Raw genomic sequence first — 26,558 nt, 5'->3', positions numbered from 1 at the left:
TGACGCGATAAAATTTCCGGCGGACGACAATAAATCCAATGAACTGCCTCTTAACCGAGGGACTGGTGACCTCGCTATTAAAATTGCAACTCCATGAAGACAGCATTGAGATAAAAGTCAGATCGGCATGAAGCGTACCACATACTTAGATCTGCAAATGATAAGCGTTTCAGTGTGGCCAACAAGGCAGACAGGAGGAGAAACATCTACATTCTTGATATGAGGAAAGGTTACGCAGCCGATTTCTCACTTACGAGGAACCCTTTGACTGGAGGTCGCAAGTTCAGTCTTTAGTAAGCCTCATTTGAAAGTGTCCTGGTAGCAGTTACGACGGGCAAAATATTAGCTGCTAATCACTCACCGTGTGCATCAGGAGGGCGACAGAAAATGTGTCCTCGAGGTGCAGAGATCAACCTCCTATGAGATGTATATAGCACACTTCACAAAATGGACATCGTCGACCTTGAAGAAATGTTCAAAACAAACCATTACCTTGCACCATGAACATCGAATAAAAATGGCGCGCCACACTGATAACAAAGGTTCGCGCCATCAACATCGAAGGCGAACTCCTTGGGAGTAGCAAACCGTACGGCACCTTCCTGTAGGTATCCACTCATAAAGAATGCATATAGGATGACACTGGTATAACGGGTGATGAGAACTGATCGAATGTGGTGGCATGCTACCGAATGCAAAACAGTCTGCGGTGGAGCCCATTGTGAAACTGGCTGTCCTTTAAGGTGGAGCTGCACGTAGAGCGATAATATGTTGTACAGCCAAGAAGAAGAAGAAGAAGAAGAAGAAGAAAAGAAAAAAAAAAAACATAGACACTGAATCTGGCCACTGGCTCCAGGTGGTGTGAATTGCAATGTCGCACACTTTTCAGGAAGGATAGTTTGCTCCAAAGGAGTATGATTTTTATACGCAGACCAGGAATCGAGCAAGAGCAAGTTATTTCGACCAGCTATTGCCGAAAAGCACTGAGTGCTCGTGCCGTAATTGTAGTTGTGTTACGCCCATTTTCCCACTCTTGCTTGCTGTGACTTAAGTATTCTCTATTGCTCTTACAAGATAACGCACACGAGAAAGAATCGTAGACGGCAAAGCACCTCCAACGTCTCGCAGCTCAGTAAATAAGTTTCCAGCCAATTTACCATCCAGATTGACAGTCGGCATAATTCTATGCGAATGCGCAAGGCATTGATGTTAGTTGATCTTTATACAACTCTCTCCGTACCTCCTACTTTTCAGGAGTGCTGCTTCTGCAAGGTTCGCAGGAGAGCTTCTGTGAAGTTTGGAAGGTAGGAGACGAGGTACTGGCAGAAGTGAAGCTGTGAGCACCGGGCGTGAGTTGTGCTTGGGTAGCTCAGTTGGTAGAGCACTTGCCCGCGAAAGGCAAAGGTCCCGAGTTCGAGTCTCGGTCCGGCACACAGTTTTAATCTGCCAGGAAGTTTCGTATCAGCGCACACTCCGCTGCAGAATGAAAATCTCATTCTGTTAACTAATTGTTTTTCGAACTTAAAAACAAATCAGATTGTAAATATATGTAATTACAGATCACTGATGATGCTTTACCTCAATAAAGCGAAACGCGTCTGTTGAGAAAAACATGCATTTTCTTGTAGGTGTAACGACGGAATGAAAATACCCTGCCGGCCGTTGTGACCGAGCGGTTCTAGGCGTTTCAGTCCCGAAACGCGCTACTGCTACGGTCGCAGGTTCGAATCCTGCCTCAGGCATGGATGTGTCTGATGTCCTTAGGTTGGTTAGGTTTAAGTAGTTCTAAGTCAAGGGCACTGATGACGTCAGATGTTAAGTCTCAGTGCTTGGAGCCATTTGAACCATTTAAAAATACCCTGAGGAATTGTAAAGCAACTGCAGACAGTATGGCCACACAAATGCAGAATATCATTGACCAGTTTCATTACATCCTCCACAGCTATTTCTCAGACCTTCTGCAGATGGTATGGATGTAGCTCTTGTCCACAGACAACTCGCCTCGCATAAACGGGAGATATGCTCAATACTTGCGCCACTTGGCGAATGTTGGTGTAGAGTTCCTCCTCAATGTTTCAAAACGTCCTCTTTTTAAGGCAACCATTCATCGAAGTGTCGATGGACGGTCTACGTTTCTGACACCCACTACCAGACGTAGGTGCAAAGCAATTGATACAGTACTCAGAAGCAGTGGTTAATCTGTATAACTTTAGCCATCATACAACTCTACCCCCCACCCCAACCCTCCTGCCCCCAGCCATCAAAATGACAAGTTCCGATTTTTTATGATAAAGCTTACAGCGAGAAATCCGTACACACACACACACACACACACACACACACACACACACACACACACACACACACACACACACTACCTCGCTCCAATCAGCTGGTGAAGTATTTCACTTTATTTTGACTACCAGTTTCGGCATTCCACTATGCCGCGGCTGTTCGCGAATTTCATTGATAAAAAAGATTATAGTCACGTCGCCATTTAACACCCCATAACACCGACTTAGCAAATGTCATGGGATAGTGGGGCAGGCACAGATGTATATGCAGCACATGCCCCCCTGTGCCAACTGCAGTTGTGTGGGAGAGCTTCTGAGAAGTGGTTGTGAAGTGATTTGTGTAAGATGCAACGTCGTTGTGAGAGCCAAAGCATGCGAACAGATTATGGTGGTCGGTGCCCGACCTATGGGAATTTCTATTTCGGCAGTGGTCCAGAGGGTATTGCGAATGGTTGGTTGAGGGTGTCACAGTCCACAACGAACGAACTACTTAGCGTCCAGCCTCCCTCGATGACCGCGACCGGCGTCATCTGACGTGAATCGTCAATAGTGAGAGAAGGGCGACATCGCAACAAATCGCAGCTCAGTTCAACATTGGACATGGTTTCGTGGAGCATGGGAGCCGGCGCTCCACTCGGCTGCCACCGTGAACCCAGCATCATCAGGCACAGCAGTTTACATTTGTCACCAGTCGCCAGGGATGGTCGGACATATCACTGTTTCAACTGCACTGTCCCAATGGGAGGCACTGTGTGTGGCGCAGACCACATGAATCTGCCAAGAAGGTGTGGTCAAGGCGGTGGTCTCTCTCTCCGTTATGGACTGAATTGCATTTTCCTGGTTTGGAATGGGCCCTCTGAATGGTCCGCGGTACATTCAGCTGCTCATGGACCACCTCCACCCATTTTTGGCCGTCCAACGCCCTGACGGTTCTGCAATGGTTCTAGATGATAAAGCAACGTCGCCCGGGAATGGATCCAGGAACGTGCAGCGGAGGTCCAAAGACTGAGATGAGAAGGCCACCTCGGAGCCCAGATTTGAAACCCATAAGCATATTTGAGATGTCATGGAACGCAGCCTCTTTGCCGTGGCTTCTGCAACCACAAACAGACCAGAATTCGCTGCGGCTTTGCCAACGATCCGGTATCAGCTGGTTCCAGAGGAGTACCAGGGGCTTGTAGACTCACTTCCATGCCGTCTCACTGCAATCCACAGGGCCAGAGGAGGCCCTACGCGATATTAGGTGCCTACTGTTATAAATCTACGCTGCCAACTTGTTCCAGTGAATTGGGAAAGAAAGCCCCGGAGTAGAATCAAAACACCTCTCCGGCCGAAATTATGCCCTATTCAAAAGGGTTTCCATACGTGCAGAGTACAGACATATTCTCAACACCACAAAGTATGACAGTACATGGAGAAAAGTGTATAAAGCATAAAAGATGCTGTACATATAAACTGAAATTTTAGAACAACTCCAGATGGTAAATATAGTTCCTACAAGCAATTTTCAGTTCTGTCGAAGTCTTTTGTCAACTGCTGTGGATGTCTAATGATTTCTGCTGGGAAATCTTTCCACATAGAGTGGTGCAGCAAGTATGCCATAAACAAGCAGTATATCAGTCATTTCGTTTGTTATATACTGGTACATGTCGTAATACTGTCAACAGTTTAGCGGTGGTGGTGCGCAACACGAGAACATATTTATGGTAACAAAGGACTGTCGGAAGATGCTGCGCGTGCCCAGGAATGCTATCAGTCATAGGCCATAAATCCACGTGACACTCCTTGCTAGTAGACTGCATAACTACACTGAAGCGCCACACAAAGAAACAGAGAGATATGTAAACAGGCAGAATACGGCGCTACGGTCGGCAACGCCTGTATAAAACAACAAGGTTACTGCTGCTACAATGCCAGTTTACCAAGATTTAAGTGAGTCAGTCTGAACGTGGTGTTACAGAAGGCGCACGAGCGAACGATGACGTCACTTGCACCACGTGAACTATCACTATGTTCCATTATTTCTTCTGCCAGTTGCTCATCCATGAATTCCTCCATTAATGGTTACAGATGCCTTGGTGTGCGATATGGCTTCCTGTTGACTGGAGTAGTGTTACCTGTGAGTGTACGAGGTTGTGTAACCATTTATACTATACAAATCCATGAACTGTAGTAGTAAAGCTTCCATCACGTGTTAATCACTCCTTTGTAAATGATTAACTTTCTTGTTTAATGCAGATGTAATATAAGGATGTAGAGGCGCATATCGCTAGGGGTAAGATAGATATTGCCTACAGGAAAATTAGAGAGACCTTTGGAGAAAAGAGAACCACTTGCATGAATATCAATAGCTCAGATGGAAACCCAGTTCTAAGCAAAGAAGGGAAAGCAGAAAGGTGGAAGGACTATATAGAGGGTCTATACAAGGGCGATGTTCTTGAGGACAATATTATAGAAATGGAAGAGGATGTAGATGAAGATGAAATGGGAGATATGATACTGTGTGAAGAGTTTGACAGAGCACTGAAAGACCGAAGTCCAAACAAGGCCCCGGGAGTAGACAACATTCCATTAGAACTACTAACAGCCTTGGGATAGCCAGTCCTGACAAAACTCTACCATCTATTGAGCAAGATGTATGAGACATGCGAAATACCCTCAGACTTCAAGAAGAATATAATAATTCCAATCCCAAAGAAAGCAGGTGTTGACAGATGTGAAAATTACTGAACTATCAGTTCAATAAGCAACGGCTGCAAAATACTAACACGAATTCTTTACAGACGAATGGGAAAACTGGTAGAAGCCAACCTCGGGGAAGATCAGTTTGGATTGCGTAGAAATTTTGGAACACGTGAGGTAATACTGACCCTACGATTTATCTTAGAAGAAAGATTAAGGAAAGGCAAACCCACGTTTCAAGCATTTGTAGACTTAGAGAAAGCTTTTGACAATGTTGACGAATACTCTCTCCCAAATTCTGAAGGTGGCAGGGGTAAAATACAGGGAACGAAAGGCTATTCACAATTCGTACAGAAACCAGATGGCCTTTATAAGAGTCGAGGGGCATGAAAGGGCGGCGGTGGTTGGGAAGGGAGTGAGACAGGGTTGTAGCCTATCCCCGATGTTATTCAATCTGTATATTGAGCAAGCAGTAAAGGAAACAAAAGAAAAATTCGGAGTAGGGATTAAAATCTATGGAGAAGAAATAAAAACTTTGAGGTTTGCCGATGACGTTGTAATTCTGTCAGAGACAGCAAAGGACTTGGAAGAGCAGCTGAACGGAATGGACAGTGTCTTGAAAGGAGGATATAAGATGAACATCAGCAAAACCAAACGAGGATAATGTAATGTAGTTGAACTAAATCGGGTGCTACCACACAGTACCTCTTGTAGTAAACTGTTATCTACAAGAATCCAAACTAACTTCGCTGTACCTAACGGTAGGTTATCATGAGAACCAATCCCTTACCGTACATGTTCGCAGTTAAGTTGGTGACACCTTTATGATTAGTGCACCTTGTGACATTGCCTCGCTTGCAGTTGATCTTTCCAGCAGAAAGGAAGCTCCAGTGAGTGCAACTGCATACCGCAAAAGATCGATTTCAGTATGATTATCAAGGAAGTCCAGTCTGAGAATTGCAGAATATCCTTCATCAACATGTGGCAACACTTTCAATTGCTCAACACTTTCATGTGCTCTTAGCTTCAATGCTAAAGTGTAGCAGTGTTGACCGTAACGACTTAACGTCATCGTTGCTTATCCTGTACAATCTGTACCGTGGAGACGTGAGTCTCTTGCTGCCTAAGATATCCAGTCTAACATGCACATTTGAGTCTACTAAAAACTTCAGTTTCTTGCCCTGTATTAAGCCTAACAAGCAGTATTCCATCTCTGCATACAGTCTGTGTAGTGTAACGTTCTAGAGGGAATGCTTTCTGGTGGGTGATGCATTCTCATTTGTGTTTAATAGTTGCTCTTTCAGTTGCTGTTTTACTTGTTTCCTGCTCCTGCATTCCCATGCCTTATGATCGACTTGACTACACTCGTAGCACTCTGAATGATGACATTGCTTTTGCAGATAACCCTTATGTCCACATCTGTAGCAATTCACTTTGGAGGCAAAGACTCAACAATCATTATGTCCTTATGTAGCAATATCAATTTCTTCGAACTTTGTGTCGATTGTAATGGCTGCAGCCAGATCAAATGGATTCTCACCACACCTTGGTGTTTCAACTGTGGCTTTCACATCTTCAGCGTGGTGCATTTCTGCAATGTCAGCAGGCTGAAAGGTGTTATTCAGTAAGATTCGTGTGTTGCTGCGGCACCTTGCAGAGCTGTAAGAGTGACATTATGTTCCTTTCACTGTAAGGTCATCTTACTGAATTGGCAATTCGGACATCTCACTCAAACGATGAGTGGCTATGGCCTCTGTTGTACACCAGAATATTTCAGTACCAGCTCTCCTGCCTGTTTCTGATACCGGTTGCAACATGGCACTCGAGTCTGTCTTGGTATGGCTCAGCACGGGCTGCGGAAAACTTTAAAAATTTTTACGGTCACCCAGTTTATCTCTGTGCCACAACAGTATACAATCTTACAGTGACAAATGACTATGCATTCTGGGTGCCTCACTTTCTCAGGCACTGTGGTAATGTGTACTTTGCTCTAAGAAAACTAGTTATTTGAAATCTTTATTTTACTTCAAATTCATCACAGTTGCCATAATAGTGATTTCTTCATAGTTATCAGTTTTGGACAATCATGTCCATTTTCAAACTATGCCTTAGACATAAGTATAATCATACAGTTCCCACCAATGTGCATTTGAGTAAACAAATATCCATTATACCTCACCATTAACTGTTACACAGATAACCTCGTATGACCATACAATGTGCATTCTTTCCAATCGAACACAGAAAATTTTGGTTCTAGAGGCAGAGTTTGCTGCATTCGATTGAAAAGAATTCACATTGTATGCTCATACAAGGTTTACCATTTTCTATGTGTGTACTGGTTAATAGTGAGGAAAAATGCATATGTCATTACTCACACATACATTGATGGCACCTGTATGGTTACACTTACGTCTAAGGCCATGTTCGAAAATGGACGTGCTAGTCCAAAATTAGTCACCACAAAGAAATGACTGCTATTGCAACTGGGAAGGATACTGAAGGAAAATAAATATTTTAATAACCCAAGGTGGCCCATCAGTGTGATGGAAATTCATAAACTTTTATTTGGTTTTGTTTCTACCATTTAATGTTTGATAATCCTTGGAAGAGAATTTTTCCAACAGTCATGATACACAGAGCAGAAAGGGTCCAATCTTTGTTGAAGGAAGGAAAAGGAAGGAAGATTAGTATTCCATGTCTGTCAGTAACAAAATCGTTAGACACAGAGCGCAAGCTAAGATTAGGGAAGGCCATGTCGTTTTTTGAAGGGAACCATTCCTGCATTTACCTTAAGCAATTTAGGGAAACTATCAAAAACCTTCATGTGGATGACCAGACAGATATTTGAACTACTGTCCATCTGAATGAGAGTCCAGCATTTTAATCATTCTGCCACATCACTTCGTGAGAAAAGGAAAATAACACAGCTAAATGTCACCAAATGTATATTGTTCTTAGAGAACATTATCCCTTCACTCTAAGACATCATAGAGACAAGTTTTTCTCTTTTGTCTCGTGTGTGAATCTCCCAGATATGAAGTGTACTGCTTTAGCAAACAACACAAAGTTTGTCTACCATCACTTTCATTGTACTGCTCTTCTGCAACCAAATGAGTAGTAGTAAATACAGAAATCACTTATGTAAAAACTGGGAGTACAAATGTAATGACAGAGAGAGAGAACACACCAACACTAATGGAGGAACTGAAGGTCCTGGTGTGGAGAAAATATTTAAATATATGTTTTGAAGAGACTTATTTTCATCCTGCGAAAACCGACAATTTTATGTACACACCATATTTGTCACTTAACAAAGCACTCAAGAGCAAGGAATTTGAAGACTTTTATATCATGTAGTTGCCCCTGCTGTTCCTCATTGTAAGAGACTTCAGTGCACTCACTGTGCAATGGGTCTCATACTCCAAGGGTTGATTAACTGAAATCATCTAATTAACAATGGACTTAACATATGTTGAGTTACATCTGCATATGTACTTGACAGGTAAGTGCACTGTACATGGTGGATGGTACATTGTCTACTAGAATTATCTCCATGCTACCTATTCCATTCATTGACATTATGTGAAAAGATCTACTGTCTGCGTCCCTCTGTATAAGACCAAATTCAGATGTTCTTATTTTTTATCTTGATGGTCATTACATTAGCTGTGCACGGACTTCTCCCATGGAACTTTGTTGAGCATTTCTGTAACACTTTCATTCTGACTAAATAAACCTGTGACAAAGTGCCTCTCTCTTCCCTGAATCTTCACTACTTTATCCCATAATCTTTGTGTGGATTAAATACTAATGAGCAATACTCTGGTGAATTGAATGAGGTCGTTGCAAATGATGCCTTTCTCAGCTGAATTATTCTTCATTACGATTCATCTGAAAAATCAAAGTCTCGCGCATGTCTTCCCAACATTTTGATTTATATACTATTCCACATGAAATATTTTGTGACCAGTCTTTCTTGTTATGTGATTGTTGTTATTGATTCTAGACATATAAGAAATATTCCAGTTACTGACAATGTTATTAGGTAGTAAAATGTGTTCCATGTAATTGTGAGTGGAACAGGAAAAGAAATGACTAGTAGAGTGATACAGGGTACCCTTAGCCATGCACCATATGGTGGTTTGTGGAGTATGACTGCACAGTAGGGGCTAATGTTCTTTTTGAGACTGCTCAGCAGGCAGCTGTTTTACCTCCATGAGCTTACACAAGCAAACTTTTATTGATGGTAGATAATCTGTTTATAAGCCAAATGAAGTTAAAGTGATCAGAAACAGTAATAGCCCTAAGGGAAAATGAAGATCCAAAATCAGATCTGTAAACAGCAGGTCAGCTTTGTCACATCATAAAGTCTGCATTTCTTTATTTAAGCAGTTTATATTTTCTTTCTCAAAATTCTCTGAATACTTCATCTTTTTTACATTTTTTAAACTTTACCAAGTTCTAAATATAGTCCAAGTGGTGTACCTACATCTGTTTTTAATTAATTAATTAATTTATTTATTTTGAAATGTTTGTGCAACTATATTCATATACCATAACTGTTAAGGGTGTTTGGAATAGAATAAGTATGAGCTTGATTGTAATCAAACATCATGGTCTTGGGTTTTGGTGATAAATTGTAGGTCACTGTGAAGTTGTTCTGCCTGCCTCTGATTTTCATTTTCTTAAACACATTTTATGTTTTTATAGGACACTGTGTTACCTGAGGCCATCCATTTTTGGGAGACAGCCCTAATGGTCCGAAAGACTGAAAATGTAATAAGACTAAACAGGTGAGTGTTTCACAGTGTTTAGAGTGTCAAACAGATATTTAGACTTGTCTTTTGCTGCAGTTTCCAAAACAATAACAAAAAGTTAATATTTTAACAGTAATTTATGTTTCCACTGTTCTTATTGTGTTTCCCAGTCTGGCAGGGAATAAATAATGTAGCAGGTCAAGATTGTTGGGTGTCGGAATAGTTTCCTTACCTTAATCCCACTGTAATAGCCAACCAAAAAAGATTTGATGAAAACAGTGTCCCGCCATTTCCTCAGAAAGAGTATGTAGATTCAAAATGCTCTGCATGTAGCTTTGTTTCTCAATAGGAGAAAAATAAGTCACATGAGAAAATAACAGACACATGCAGAGTGTATGACATGCACGTCGAGTGTTCTCATGATAGATAACATCAGAGCAAATCATGTTGTTTGCATGAAGCAAACAGTTGGCACTGTGTTGCACATTGTATATTTTGAAACAAGATACTCAAAATATAAGTTCACTAATGTTTGTGGAAATTGCAACTCATAGAAAGCCACGCTCAAATGAATCCAAATTTGGAGGATGTGTAGAATAGTACACCAGTAATAAGTGAATAAGATTACAGAAAGATGGCTTGCATTTCAATTTAGCAGCACTGCCTATTTTGTGACCAGAGAGGTCAGTGTTACATGAAGTTCGTAGAATGAAGATGGGCAAATTAGTGCATGAAAGCAAGTCCAAGTATTTCATGTCACAGTCAAAGGTTGACAGTGGCACACAAGCTGTTGGGTTGGTTTCTAAATGCCTTAAGCTGCAATGAATGAGCGTGTGAATACTGTCATGGCACACAGACTTCCCTCTTAAAGCTTTCCTTTAGTTATGGTTGCATACAAGCTAGATGCTATTGTGGTGACTATGTGACTATGTCCTGGCAACCTGCGTCTTCATTGTGGCTTAATACGCAAACATCAAGAGAAATAGTTTGGGGCACCATTGGGTACCTTTGTAATCACAATTGCTGCATATTGGGGGAGGAGGGGGGAGGGGGGGGGGGAGACACTGAGATCTTATAGCAGCTGCTGCTGCTGCTGCTACATGAGGAAAATTTTAGAGCATGGGGCACTATACCCTTCAGGCAATTTGACATGTCATACTTCAACAGGAAAAGTACCAGCCACATGTAGTAAAATAAGTGTAAGTCTTGTGGTATTCAGAGAAGTAAATTCCTTACATATTCCACGTGAAGGAGCAGCATGGAGATTCAAAAGCACCCATTACCATACACTTCTTACCGTACTTCTAGGGTGATTCTTACAGCTCAGAAGAGTATGTAACAGAGAACAGTAAATTTGTCTTTCATACCCCAGTGAAACTGAATAACTTGATGCATCCTGTCAAAGATGATCTTAGTCTCAGGAAAAAGGCATTTATGAAAATTAGTGCCAGTGAGAGACATTATGTATTCCCCATGGGTGCCTCGTGGCTCAAAACTATTTTGATAATCACTTGTCACACACTGGGTGAATGAATAAATATGTTCACCGAATGAGGTGGCACAGTGGTTAGCACAATGGACTTGCATTCAGGGGGACGATGGTTCAATCCCACATCTGGCCATCCTGATTTAGGTTTTCCATGATTTCCCTAAATTGTTCCAGGCTAATGCTGGGACGATTTCTTTGAAAGGGCATGGCTGACTTCTTTCCCTGTCCTTCCCTAAACCAATGAGACCGATTACCTTGCTGTTTGGTCTCCTCCCCCAACAACCACCCAACCAACAAACCAATAAATATACATTAGTCATATGTTGCCTTAGTATAGAGCATTATATTACATGTCAAAAGATTTTAGACATAATTACTTCTGGTATTGACCTGTAAAAGAAATGGTACATACCAGAATGAGATTTTCACTCTGCAGCGGAGTGTGCGCTGATATGAAACTTCCTGGCAGATTAAAACTGTGTGCCCGACCGAGACTCGAACTCGGGACCTTTGCGTTTCGCGGGCAAGTGCTCTAACCAACTGAGCTACTGAAGCACGACTCACGCCCAGTACTCACAGCTTTACTTCTGCCAGTACCTCGTCTCCTACCTTCCAAACTTTACAGAAGCTCTCCTGCGACCTTGCAGAACTAGCACTCCTGAAAGAAAGGATATTGCGGAGACATGGCTTAGCCACAGCCTATGGGATGTTTCCAGAATGAGATTTTCACTCTGCAGCGGAGTGTGCGCTGATATGAAACTTCCTGGCAGATTAAAACTGTGTGCCCGACCGAGACTCGAACTCGGGACCTTTGCCTTTCGCGGGCAAGTGCTCTAACCAACTGAGCTACCGAAGCACGACTCATGCCCGGTACTCACAGCTGTGGCTAAGCCATGTCTCCGCAATATCCTTTCTTTCAGGAGTGCTAGTTCTGCAAGGTTCGCAGGAGAGCTTCTGTAAAGTTTGGAAGGTAGGAGACAAGGTACTGGCAGAAGTAAAGCTGTGAGTACCGGGCGTGAATCGTGCCTCGGTAGCTCAGTTGGTTAGAGCACTTGCCCGCGAAAGGCAAAGGTCCCGAGTTCGAGTCTCGGTCGGGCACACAGTTTTAATCTGCCAGGAAGTTTCAAAATGGTACATATTTGCATAATGGACAATCTTGTCAATGGTTTTTTGGATTCTAGTCTGGAACCCTTGCATTCTGCCACCAAGAATTATAAAGTGTGTCCATCTAACAGCAAAGTGAAGCAATTTTTGCCTTGGATGCTGGCTGCTAGTGTATGTGGCAGCAGGGTAAATGATTCTGCACTCTCTTGGAAACCCTCCTTCAGTGCTCTCAAAGCACTACCTGACATCTGGCGGAGAATAACACTCACATTTATGACTTTCAGAAGTAATTCTGTAGGAAAAATATCTCAGAATAGATATTGACGATTAGGCTTGGCAGCAGTCTTACACCAGCAAGGCTGGAGACCTGATGAAACATTGTGGAAATGTTATAATGCAGTCTGGTAGCAGACCTGAGAGCTATATTTTAAATGTTATGTTTTCTTGTGTCCTGTTTTCTGTGGGGAGAATGGGGAGTAAATGTTAGCATCAGCCTTTTGAGGCACTTCCATTGTTTTTATATTCGTTACTCTGTGGTAAAATCAAGTGAACTGAGAGGAAAGTTTCATTATTGAGAAACTATAACAGATTTACAAATAGTGGTCTTTCAAGTGAGTTATGTATTTTTCAAACTATATCATGCTCTGTTTAGAGTGTGTAGAGGAGGAACAACAAAATCAGCATCCTCTTACATTCTCTTGCAATTAGAGATTCAATGTAGGCTGCTTTCCAGAAATCCCTGTGCACATACTGATGAATGTAGATTTTGGTGGAATAGTGTCCATCTCTAAGGCTACATTCCATACATAAAAACGTCACTAGAAGTGCCATTGTAGTTGGTGTGGTTATTTAGAAATAGCTCGTGTACTGGTTGTAAGAAAATTCTCACAGAATGTAGGAGTAAAGACCTAGCAAAGTCTTCATTATCATTTGTGTCCTCCTCTCAATGACTCAGTGCTCTTTACCTACTTTATTATTTAAATAGAAAGGCTTTACTTATAATTACATATTAATTAATGGCTTATTACAATTTGTTGCTGCAATATTAAACTCTAATTTTAATTAATGACTGTTTTAAATTTTCTATAGAAACATATTTTTTTTAACAGGAAATGTGAAAATAATCAAGTTTTTTATCGCAAAAGAGACCCACATCCATACTGCAAAAATTCGTGTGAAGCCAAAACAATGTGTGGAGAAGTTGTTGTACCTGAAGAACATCTTGAAGTAAGTGTTCCTAGTAAGAGCATTTGGTTAATGACATGTAAATTGTAATTTATGGTATATGCATTGTGTTTTCATTGAGATATCAGCATTTCAGTTATAAACTTGTGAAAGATAGAGTACATCTGCAGTGAAACATTATTCAATGCTATCGTAATCAAAATAATTATTTTCTTTCCCCATCAGGCTTGTCGTACATGCAATGCTACAGGACAAGATTGTAAAGTGACTGGCAACGGCACAGCTGCTGTTCCGGGCCCAGGCATATCAGGGGCAGACTTTGTGTTTTATGTGTCTGCAATGGAGACGACAAGGTGTCACAAGGGTATGACTGTTGCATATGCTGCTCACTGTCAGCAGGAAGCTGCACTTGATAGGTGAGACACTCGCCATCAATTGGGGAAATTTTTTGTAGATTCATTGGAATACCTCTTTTATTTAACAGACTTTTAAAGTGATGACTATCACTTTACTATTATAACACTCTTTTCTCTAAAAGTCATATTTAAATGACACTTTGATTCAACTTTGCTAAGTGCCAACTACAGTTCACGGAAGAAAGGAACAAAAAAGATACCTTGTTCATTGTAATTACTCGAGGTGGTGTAAGCAATGTTTTCCCACCAACATGGTAGTCTAATATCAGCAGCATGTATTTTCAATGAAAATTACTGTTTCCTTTTTCAGACCAATTGCAGGCCATGCAAATCTGTGTCCCAGTAGCATCAGCACAAAACCACAAGAACTAGAAATTCTTCTGTCTACAGTGAAGCACGAAATCCTTCACGCACTGGGTTTCTCTGTCAGTTTGTATGCATTTTACCGCGATGATGATGGCAACCCGCTAACTCCGAGACTGGAATCTGGCAAACCACTGCTCAACGAGAAGTGAGTGAGTCACATTATATTATTAAAAATTGTTATATCTTGATGTTAGCAGTGCTCAGGTTTTCTGCTGGTGGTTTTACTTTACTGCATGAAAGTTTTACATACTTCATAATTTGTGAGTCTTGATAATGTGAATATTACACTACATTTAGTATTTGATTTGAACTGGTTCACTCTGAAGGAATGATGACACTAACATGTGCAGTTGCAATTTATTTTCTATCTCTTTTGATGGCCTTCATTGGTTTTCTTCTTGTAAAATTTTTATTAATAATTTTTACAGCTTGTAGGTCTTAAAAGTATCAGCAACTTAGCAGTTTCTCATGCCAATGTTGCTTGTAATTGTAGTAGTTCCAATCCTACAGGCAGCATTTGCAATAGCCTTTAGACATTTAGGAAAATGAGCTCGTCCATACAGACCAAATTCTTCTGTGGATTGGTATTGCCCGAGATACTCGTTAGGAAAGGGAGAGGAGGACACTCATTCTTGACAGTATATTTTTGATAAACAAGAGAGTTTGTGTATCATGTGGTACAGTTTTTGCATTTTGTCTATAGAACGTGTCAGAAAAAAACTGCATAACTCCCCAGTGAATTACTGCAATGATAAAGTGTGAAAATGGTTTGTAGTTAACAAGTAACTGTAGATATTAAGTTTTATGAATTTGAAGAAGTGCAGAAATTTAATAGAAAGTGACATTTTGACTTCAATTTCGAAAAATCCATTTTGTAGATCTTGATGATGTTGAAACTACAATTTTAATGCTTGCAGTGGTATTCAAGTAAGCTGCTGCATTGAAATGCCATTAAAACTGTTTTGTACTTTCAGGTTACAGGCAAGACAATGGAGTGACAGAGTAATTCGCAATATCACCCGAGAGGATTGGCTTGTGCACGGTGGTAGAGTGAAGCGTGAGTTGCAGGTTATGGTAACTCCCAGAGTTGCCAAAGAAGTTCGGTTGCATTTTGGCTGTGATGATTTAGAAGGTGCAGAACTGGAGGACCAGGGTGAAGAAGGTACTGCTCTCACACACTGGGAGAAGAGACTGTTTGAGGTATATGATTTACAATAATTTCATTGGAGGATTCTTATGTGTGCTGTTGTTACAAAGCTGCTTTTGTAATAGATATATGGAAAATCCCTCTCCCCCTCCACCTCCAGGGGTCTCGTGGCTCTTAAGCAAGTTCGTGCGTGGTGCTCGTAGGGCCCCGAGCTGTTGTGGTCCTTTCTTCCTTTTGGGGCTGCATTCCCTTCCCCATGCCCCCCTCTCCCCACCTCCCTCCCAGTCCCTGCTCCTTCCCCTCTGCCCCCTCTTTCCTCTCTGTGTGTCTTCACTTGCATCAGCTTGGCTATCCTCCTGATTTCGGGTATTCCTTCTGGTTTTTGTTCCTCTTGCTTTTATTTTTCAGTTTTTCTGGCATTTTTGGTCCCGTTTGGGGTGTGTCCTCCCCTTCTCTCTGTAGTATGAGGTAACGGGGGAAGAACATCTCACTTAACGTCTTTGGCACAAGGCCTTACTGCCTCTTCCATCTTTTCCTAGACACCGTGGTCCTTTAATGCTAGATAGCATGGGAGCCAGTCTGTATGGTGGGGTCCGTATACCCTCTTGGTTGAGCCCCCTAAAAACACAAGGAACACACTTCTGACACCTGAGCAAATACTTTCCTTGTGTGTATTTAGGAGTGGTTGCTTGTCATTCTGGAGCATTGGAACTCCTGACAGTGGCCACCAAACCAGACAGGCCTTGCTTTTGCTGGGTGCCACTTGTGGGTAGAGTCCCTAACTGGAGTGGGTGATGTCAGGGCAGATGTTTTGCACATAAAGCTTGTGAAGCTTCAAAAAAACTGGCCCTTTCTCTAAGGCCATCTCTTTAGTTGGTAATGAATCATTTAATTGTGCTTCATATGACCTTGTGGCCTCCCCTTCTCTGGCTGTACCCTGGGAGGAGCACAAATTCCTTTCCCCATTACCTGGTCTGCCCCAGGACTAGATGTGGACAAATTCAGTGCCACAGCCATTATTTTTATGGAAACTATTTAAGACAAATTTGGTGAAATGTAATATGTGGTTGGGATCACTATTGATTAAAACTACTTTTGCCACCCAGTCTGCAGCCATTCGTGCCTGTGACCGTCATGGCGACATCCCGGTGTCCATTACTCCACACCAGTATTTGAATATGATTCAGGGAGTCATTTTTCATAGAGTGGTTCAGGAAGTCATTTTTCAAAGAGACCTCATCCTTCAAACTGATGAGGAACTCTGGGCCAATCTTGAAGGATGGGGCATTCATTTTGATCTACATGTTGAGAAAGGCTGTAAGGATAATTGCATTGATACCGGCACCTTTATTCTGGCATTTGAGGGCAATATCCTCCTGGAAAAGGTCAAAGTTATGCGTTATCAGTGTGATCTGAAGCTGTACGTACTGATGCCCATGAGATGTTTTCGATGTGTGTGTTTTGACACATCTTTCCGCTGTACAATGGACCCTCTAGGCGGTGAATGTGGACACGGAATCCATGAGCGGAGTCCCTGCATTCTGTCTCCCATGTGTGTTAATTGTCATGAGTAACTTACCCCTCTTTTTTGCATCCTTAATAACTTTGTGATAGATATTACTTTACTTTGTTTTTTTGTATGAGTAGAGAAATATTTCTTTGTTATGAATATTTTTATACCAGCTGTAATCCATTTTTTGTTTCCAGTTGGTTTTAATCTGCAGTGCTTAAGTGGGAAGGCCATTTCAAAATAATAATTACATGTTCCATGAAAGCTATTGAACATTCTGTTTACATCTGTTTCATTGAACACTTCATCTTGTATTTCCCATCATAACAAGAAGCAGAAGCCTGTTACATTACAATCACTGGGATGCCTGCACTCCGTCATTTTGATGAGTGGCCCTTCTTCTGAACATAATTTAAAGGTTACCAACTGAACCTCATGTCTGTACCCCTTATTTACTGTTTTACTATTTCCACAAGGCATTTTATTATTGCATGGAAGTAGGTTCCTTGAATTAAAAAAAATGGCCTCTTGCAGTTTTACAGTTCATAGAGATTTCTGTTATTGTATTTACTATGAGTATTAAATTGGAACTCCCTGTCATATAGTAATTCATCTCTGCAACTTGACGATTTCAAAAAATCAATGTTAAAGTCAGCAAAAGTGGCCTTCTTTCCCTTTAAAGTCTCTACCAGAGGTCTGTATAATGTGCAGTTACCAACTAAATGTAAACTCCATTCACAGGCCCCAGTAGGTTCATCAGTATTGACCGACGACCGTGTCATCCTTCATCAATGGTGTAATTGCATGTGGCATGGAGGGGCTTGGCGCACTGCTTTCTCGGCCATTGCCAGTTTTCGTGATATAGATCTGCTTCTGTTCAGTCAAGTAGCTCCTCAGTTGGCATCGTGAAGCTGAGCGCACCCTATACCAATCCTCCCACCAAGGAAACATCCGTGGCAGTACCAGAAATCAAACCCGGGTCTTCTGCATGGAAGTCAACTGCAATGATTGTACAGCTACTGACACAATAATCGAGTGTATGTCTATAAGAAACAGTATGCAAACTGAACTACATAGAAGAAAACTGGGGATTTTTACTGTTTCTATTGACTTTTTTTCTACTCAGTGCTCTGTTATGCAGATAACATCAGCATTTAGGTCAGAACCTAGTATTATTTCTAATTCTTGTCAATTGTTTGACAGAGACTGCACATTACAATGCATTATTTGAAGCAGAAGAAAGTTTGTTTAGTTTTGCGTACTGTTGCTACTACTTTGTTATTTCTGATCAACAACTTACCTCAAGAAAGGTCCTGCCTCTGATGATTAGTTTTGGTAGATTTTAGTAACTGAGGATTTAGTAATTGCTCACTTCTTCTCTTAAGTATGTCTTTTCTTTTACTCCTCTACGTTTGTTCCCCTGATTATCATTTTAAGTAATTTTTCTGTAATATTTCAACAGAATGAAGCAATGACTGGTACACATACACAGAATCCTGTGTATTCTCGCATCACTCTGGCACTGATGGAAGATACAGGTTGGTACCGAGCTAACTACAGTGTGGCACAGCTATTAAACTGGGGTCGAGGATTCGGCTGTGAATTTGCTCTTGAGAGCTGCAAGGAATGGATGGACAAGAGGTCTGCAAGGTCAGTCTGAATTATATAACAGCTTCTACTCCTGTGTCCCATTCAAAACAATTTCAGTTGGCTTATGATTCATATATCTTTGTAACCATAGTCTTCATCATAATTCTAATTGCTTTGCATCTCATTCAGGTCCGCAAACAATATCAGTTCATATTCCTGTTTAAATCCTTCTTTGCTTCCAGCCCATTGCTTTTTTCATAAATATGTAGCCCCTGTGAAAAATCTATAAGACCAATGCTAAAAATTCCCCAATTTTACATTTCTTTCTAGGAAGATTTACCTCAATTTTAAATTCTTACTTGACATCTTCCTTGACTTTGTCCTTTTTTCTTCCTGTGGTCATTTGATGTGACTGAACACATTGTAAGTGGCTCAAAAGACAAGTGGTTCACACCACGGATGGTGGTGGAATTACGGGAATATTTTAAGCCATTGTAGAGATGGAAGACGTGAGAGAGGATTGCTTGCCAACACAACTTGCAACATTTAGCTTCACTGTGCAGTTACGATACAGGTTGCAGCGGTAATGGAAAAACAAGACAGTTGAAGCGAAATGTTCTGGACCGAGCCAATACGTGATGAAGAGGCCCAGCCACCACCTTTTGTTGTGCCAGTCTCATCTTTTTGCATGTATTTCTGATGTACCGTATTCAGCAACAGTATCAACCGTCAACCTTTTAAATTCGAACACTTAGTCTCGAAGAATATGCTCGGTCATAATCAAGGAAACATCACCCATTTTTGGCTAGTGAACTGCTATTAGCTGGTGACTTGTTAAAGTCTCCCAATAGTCAGCACAGCCACCACACCACACTAACACTCACAAAATGAGTTCGCCTACTGGATGTGTGAAGAGGGGGAGTGGCCCTTCTGTGAAGGAAATGCAAGTAGGGATGAAAGCATTCTGTGAAATGCTGGAAATATACTTCTTGTGCAGATGATGTTCTGTGACAGAGATGTCACATGAAAATAGAACAAGGATTCTGCGATTGCACATTTTAGAGACTTTTGTGTTCAAATCTGACATGATACAGTTCCAACGCCTACATAAACCACTCATATATGTACTTTGCACCACACACTGTAGATTGTAAAGATTAGCAGCAGTGATAGAGTGCATGAAGTGAAACTGTAGCGCCTGATCTTTCTTTCGAATTTACATTTTACACAGTGTACAGAAATTCACTGAGCCGACTTCTAATAAGCTGGTAACATCGACTGGGGAAGTAAACTCATTTTTTCACACCTCTGTTTCTCTCATCAAGACTAAAGTAACACTTTAACAGTGGTGAGGATATGAAGTGCATCTCATAAGAAAAGCATTAAACAATAACAGCAGTGGTGATAAAGTATGTCATTAAGCAGATGTCTGCATTTATGCTTATGGTTTAACCACTTAGCTGCTGTGATGTTTTTGGTTTAATTGAACATGTTCCTCAATATTTGATTTTTTTCTGGGTGAGCACAAAGGATGATTTCTCAAAAACGCATGTTTTGAATGTATAATTTGTAGTTGTAACGCGTCAGAAAGCAGCTTGATTACTGTGTACCTAGATACCAATTTCAATTTTTTGATAAATTTTTACTTGTTCTTACACATCTGTGATTTTTTAAGAACTGGCGAAATTCATTACCACAAATTATTGCATAAACATTGTATGGTACATTTAATTTCCTTCACTTGGACAGATTTTGTACAAAGTAGTGGAAAGGATTGCGATTTTTTATCAGATAAGCCAAGTACATGGTTTTTTTGCTCGTATTTGGGGGGGGGGGGGTTAACATTTTCCTCAATTCTGCATTTAGTTTGGACTACACAGAAATGTAAGATGGTGGTTTCATCATCATAGTTTTGTTATTGTAACATCTGGATCCTTGTATTTAATAAATCACTTCAACTACCTATAGTTTCAATAATTCCTGTTTGTTCCGTAATATTTGTGAGTGTAAAAAAACAATTCACGTGTTTGAAACTTTTAAACGTCATTTTAAGTCCTTGTACAGTTTTCACAAGTGAGGTGAAGGCCTCAGACATGGCCAACCAATTTTGGCTCATATTTGACAAGTTGCTTGTGTACAACCTGAAATAAAGACTGTGAGGGATTTTGGTTCGAAATTCCATGCTCCCCTCCCTCCTCCCATTTTTGAGAAAACAAGCACTAAAGTTCAAGACACACAGTCAACTCAGAATTGATGGGATCAGTAGATAATTGAAAACTTAACATTTTTCATCATCAAATATGGGTTCTGCAAATGCATATTTTTCTAGGAATTGAGGAAATAAACTTTTTCAACTGCTGCCAATTTATCTATAAGGTGTGTGCTGTTAAAGAAAAGTGCCACTGGTGTAATCACCAAATCATCTTGGTGGGAAACATCTTGCTGGGAAATAGAAAACCTATACATGATTACCATTTACATTCTACAATTTTTTGTACATTGAAACGGGTTGGAACATGTGGGTGAATAATGTAAGTAAGTCTATAACAAAGAAGGCAAATAAGTTTCTTGAACAACTTGGATTAGTGAAGAATTAAAATTTCAAGCCTTCTTGTATGGAAACAATTCCAAGTAAGATTGGTGTGAAGATGAGCATATTATTGCATAAGGTAGAAAAACTAACCCATGTTGCAGATGGTAATGTACATAAAATAAAGCATTCATACACAGTGCAGTATTGCATCACAGCATCTGGAAAATTGTTGCTTAAAGTTTTCCCTGCTTGCAAGAAACTAATGATTAATTTGGCCCTCAGCATGTAGAAGAGGTCAATTGTTTATCAAACTTATTAAAAAAACTTAACTTGCTACAAATTTGGGAAATAGAATAATGGGAGTTACAAAATATATCTTGAGAGCATTTTAAAACCGTTCATTGCTGATAGCAAGTTTTGTCTCAGTAATGGATTCTTGAGGTGGACAAACTAAAACCATAGTGTGCGATGCCATATTTATAGATGACTATGGTCAACTGTCTTGCACAGTAGAAGTAATACTGCCAAACAAACACACCTGTGTGCTAGCCATATGATGTTTATTTTTATCGCCAAATTAAAAACATTATTTCAAGGCTTCAAACTTACAGTTTGCTTCTGGGAACACAGCTCAAATTGTGCAACTGAGTGGATGCAATAATGATTCACAGCATGATTCATGATCAACTTTCAGCACCTATTTTTCAGATAATTTTTTAATATGCATGGTATGCATCAAATTTAATTTCTATAAAATAAATATTTTTAAATGTAAACAAAGTTTGTTTTCCTTCAAATCTTTGAAAGGAATGACGTAGGTATAGAAGATTGCCTTCATAAAATGTTCTTGGTACTACAAGTATATTTGATTCAAATGTTTATATTACAACTACTGTAGAGAGTGAGGGAAAGTGACATTGTCAATCGACCAGGGTTAAATTTTAATTCTTTAGTAATCCAAGTTCTAGGAGAAATTTATTTACCTACCTTGTTATTATTCCCTATTGATTTACTTAACATATTGACCCTCCTATGCCTGCCAATTTTGAAACAGAAAAAAATACAAATAAAAGAAAAATCTGCAAAACGCAATTGGGGATCGAACACAGGTCTTCCGTTCTGCAGCCAGACACCTTGGTCGGTACACCAGCGGTGCCTTTGTTGAACAGCTCTTACCTTGTGTGTACATAAGTGGCTGTTGGAAAAGTTTCTATCGTCAATTTCAAGGAAAATAAGAATTTGCAGACCCTATACATGTTGATAAGAAAAGCTCAGTTTTCAATTCTCTATTGATCCTGTTGATTGGGCATCATGAACTTTAGGGGTAGGTTTTGTCAAAAACAGAAGGGGATGGTGGGAGGATGTCGAATGAAAATATCTTACTCTTTCATCTTAGGTTGTGCGCAAGCAACCTGCCAAAACTGAGCAGCTCTGAATAACTGCTGCAACCTAAATCCTTCTGAATCTGCTTACTGTATTCGTGTCTTGGTCTCCCTCTATATGTTTACTGGACACACTTCTATCCAATACTAAATTTGTGACCCCCCTGATGTCTCGGAATGTGTCCTATCAGTCATCTGAGGCCTAGGCCTTGTAAGCAACTATCATCTGACCTTCACGACTTATTGTTTGAAGATTTTCCTACAGCTATCTCACATAGTAGTCTGTTACACACATTTGGTCAACTTCTTGCTCCAAATCTCTTGCTCTCCATGAGCATACTTGTGATCAGATGACAAAAAGTTTTAAAGTGTATGGTGGTCCATTCTTCGTAGAAACCTATAACAAGAAGAGATGTCATTGTGATCTGGCGATAGGTTTGAGTCATAAAACTCTTGTAGGCATACTGTTAAACAGAGTGCTCTGAGCGGGCCAATGATTCTTTGATGTTACAGAACAATTCTCCCGGAGACTACCAAGTATCAATGGATGCTGTGTCATGTTGCTACCAATACTGCAGAAAGTAACCTGTAAAAGTGCTATTGTACCTTCTACCAGAAGGCAGAATTTACTTTCTGTGGAACATAATCACATTGACGTTCCCTCAATGTCAAGTCTTAAGATTTTGCAAAGCCAGTTCTTTCAGTATTATGATCCTCACAGATTGATCCTTCCCACTTCCCTGTGATGTTTCATTATGATTGTAAAATTGCCCCTGTATTCCATCTTACAGATCCAATAACTGCATTCTGATATTTTTAGCCAAACAAAATATATTTGATGCCAGAATGAAGGATTCATAAAACAGAAGGAGAAGTGAGATGTTTCAAACAAAGTAATGCATCAAATTAATGAAATCGGCAAATGTACAGGAAACAGTGATCAACAGTAAAGGAATAGATGACAGTGAATGAAATCAGAAAATAATCAAGTGGCATTGTTTGGTGGGAAAAAGCTCGGTGGTTGTTAAGTCAGCTAACTGCTTGAGCTTTAAGCTCGGCTCCTTCGCACACATTGACCCCTTTTCCTTCATAGTGTGCGGCCTTGTCAAACAAGTACAATGCTGAAAAAAATTCAACACACTCAAGAATTGTGTTCAGTGACAACAGGATAGAATATGTGCATACTGAGGGGTTTTAGTGTTTGTGATTCATTTGTCACAGTCATCACTGTTCAGATAGCACTTAGGAGGCATGTCTGTGCACCCTTTGTTTTGACTTTGCAGATAGTAAATGTGCTGAGTTTAAAGGTGAAGAGTATAGCAACATTCATTTTACGGGATAACCATGCACCACAGACAAGTACATACTCTTGTTGAACAGCTTCAACCATTTGAACAGGGTTGCACTGTGGTCCTGCAGGAATCTGGATGGATGTATTGATAAATTGGTGCCCATGCTGGGCACAGTGTATCAGTGATGTGTTTCTGCTTTCAACAGCAGTCTGTGGAACATTTCTACACCTGTAGACAACGTTCTGGATGTCTGCGTAGTACAGATGCGTGTCAAGATTTTTGCATTGAGCGAGCACCATTGACTGACATCCAGGGATGAAACACCTACTGTGTCATCGGGAACCATTGGGAACGGTTTGCTTGCAGCATGATTAAGATCAAGTGTACCTTCTGCCAGGCTACCACTGGCACCACAACACCACCAAACATGGTTACCCTGCTGTCATGAAAGAGTTAACTGGAAAGTGGAATGTCACTCTGTTGTCTTTAGTAATGAAAGTAGGTTCTGCCTGTATGCCAGTGATGGGCGTAGAGTTTTAGGCATTCACCTGGTGATCTGCCTATTCCAGGTTGAACACAGATCCATTCCCAGGCTTCATGGTGTGGAGCGCCATCAGTTACAACCCATGGTGTGTCTGCAGAGTAAAGTAAACAGTGGTTCACTGCATTTCACATACTATTATCCCCATACTAATGCCATTCCTTCAACAGGAAGGTATGTATCTTTTCAGCAGGGCAGTGTGTGTCCACATATTGCTGGTGTGACTTAATGGGCTGTTCATGGCATACAACTATCCTTGCCAGCAACATCACCAGACCTCTCCCCAAGTCAACATGAATAGGACATGATGAAGTGGGAACTTACTTGCTCTCCAGGATGTGCAAGAAGCATTGCCAAATTGCAAGAAGAGGCGCAAGATGCTGGGGACAGTCTATCACAGGATGCCATTTGGCACCTTTATGATTGTTTGCATGTGAGAACACACACCTGCATTGAAACTTCCTGGCAGATTAAAACTGTGTGGTGGACCGAGACTCGAACTTTGCCTTCGCGGGCAAGTCTTTACCAACTGAGCTACCCAAGCACGACTCGCGACCCGTCCTCACAGCTTCAATTCTGCCAGTATCTCATCTCCTACCTTCCAAACTTCACAGAAGCTCTTCTGCAAAACTTGCAGAACTAGCACTGCTGGAAGAAAGGAAGGCAAAGGTCCCGAGTTCGAGTCTCGGTCCAGCACACAGTTTTAATCTGCCATGAAGTTTCATATATATCCTTTCTTCCAGGAGTGCTAGTTCTGCAAGTTTTGCAGAAGAGTTTCTGTGAAGTTTGGAAGGTAGGAGACGAAATACTGGCAGAATTGAAGCTGTGAGGACAGGTCACGAGTCGTGCTTAAGTTGTTCAGTTGGTACAGCATTTGCCCGTGGAAGGCAAAGGTCCTGAGTTCGAGTCTCAGTGCACACCGCTGCAGAGTGAAAATCTCGTTCTGGACACACCTGCATTGCTGCCAGAGGGAGAGGTGGGGGGAGGGGTGGCGGGGTGGGGGTGGGGGCAGAGGTGTTACGTTGTGTACTGATGTGATTGTCTGGGCAGCCTTTACTGACCTGTGTGTTTTATTTGATATGCATTTGTCATCATATACTCGTACAATGATGAATTATCTGTCTTAATTACCTCTCAAATGGCCTTGTCCTTGATGGTGTTATATATATGGAAGAACTGGAAGCGGATTAGAATACGTCTGATGAAGGAAATGAGTTGTTCAAAAAAGAGAGGCAATAAAGAGTAATAAAAATTAAATCTTTTATATAAAGACTTATTTTAATACCAGCACACATTAAATGTAGTACTCTGTTTAAATGGTATTTCATTTTTTGGCTGCATATCATATGCCTATATTATAGCTTAGCATATTAGATAAACTTATTTGTTTTTGACACGCCTAGATGCATAGGAATATTAATTTTTCTTTTCCAGAGGGGAATCAATACATCCTTTCTGCAACAAAGTAAAGAGAGATCCCTTGGAAACAGAATGTACTGAGGATCGTAGCTCTGTAGCATTGTGCAACCTTGTGGAACATCAGGACACACTCCCTAAACTCTATCAGGTAACAAATATTTAATCAACAGAGTTGTAATTTATGTATGTAACTTCTAATTATATTGTTATGTCTTTCTGATCCAAGTGAATTCTGTTTCATATATGGTCAGAAATTTAAAAAGCTGTCTTCCATCACAGGCAACAGTTTTCATGTACAAGTAGTAAGAAATAAATCTTATTTAACCCCTCAGCAGACAGAGACTGTGGTCATGTGCGTGTGAGTTGTATTTGTGTGAGTACACGCGTGTATGTTATCTATTTCCAATGAAAGCCTTGTTGGCCGAAAGCTTACTTTCTGAAAGTCTTTTTGTTGTGCCTACCTGCGATTCAGTATCTGTGCTATATGGTGAGTAGTAATTATTCTTTTTATATTATATGTCATGTTTCTTAACCCTCTCTATGAAATGTGGAACAAGTACACCAAAGGACATAAGTTTCTTTCCTTTATAGACACTGAAGCAGCAACTAATTTATTCTTGCTGTACTTTATGTAAGTCTTTGTAAGAGAAGCTAGGGGATGTGACTGGGGAAAAACTTTTGTTGTGAATGACAAAATACTTAATAAGAAGCAATCACATCCAGGATTTAGGGATTTCTTGGAGTAATTGATTTTGAATTCTAATGAGTAAGGATCGATCTACATTTGTATTTGTATTTGCTTTACATTTGTCTCTTAGACAAAAACACTAACAAAATGCACATTCTCT

The 26,558-nt window shown here is 40.6% G+C and overlaps 1 protein-coding gene and 1 non-coding gene across 2 annotated transcripts in view; both read left to right on the top strand.

Annotated features, from left to right (window-relative positions):
* LOC126260152 (leishmanolysin-like peptidase) overlaps positions 1 to 26,558 on the top strand; it is a 613,327-nt gene that overhangs the window by 549,636 nt on the left and 37,133 nt on the right. The window contains exons 4-10 of the mRNA XM_049957411.1: positions 9,690 to 9,772; positions 13,439 to 13,556; positions 13,740 to 13,930; positions 14,241 to 14,441; positions 15,271 to 15,496; positions 18,416 to 18,603; positions 25,726 to 25,858. Of these exons, the coding sequence (XP_049813368.1) occupies positions 9,690 to 9,772; positions 13,439 to 13,556; positions 13,740 to 13,930; positions 14,241 to 14,441; positions 15,271 to 15,496; positions 18,416 to 18,603; positions 25,726 to 25,858 (1,140 nt within the window). The remainder of the gene's footprint in view (positions 1 to 9,689; positions 9,773 to 13,438; positions 13,557 to 13,739; positions 13,931 to 14,240; positions 14,442 to 15,270; positions 15,497 to 18,415; positions 18,604 to 25,725; positions 25,859 to 26,558) is intronic.
* Trnas-cga (transfer RNA serine (anticodon CGA)) lies at positions 12,250 to 12,325 on the top strand. The gene has a single exon. It is a non-coding gene; the product is annotated as a tRNA-Ser (tRNA).

This window comes from Schistocerca nitens, chromosome 5, assembly GCF_023898315.1.
Source record: "Schistocerca nitens isolate TAMUIC-IGC-003100 chromosome 5, iqSchNite1.1, whole genome shotgun sequence".
NCBI lineage: Eukaryota > Metazoa > Arthropoda > Insecta > Orthoptera > Acrididae > Schistocerca > Schistocerca nitens.
The sequence above is the reverse complement of the archived record's forward strand: the minus strand, read 5'-3'. Positions and strand labels throughout refer to the sequence as shown.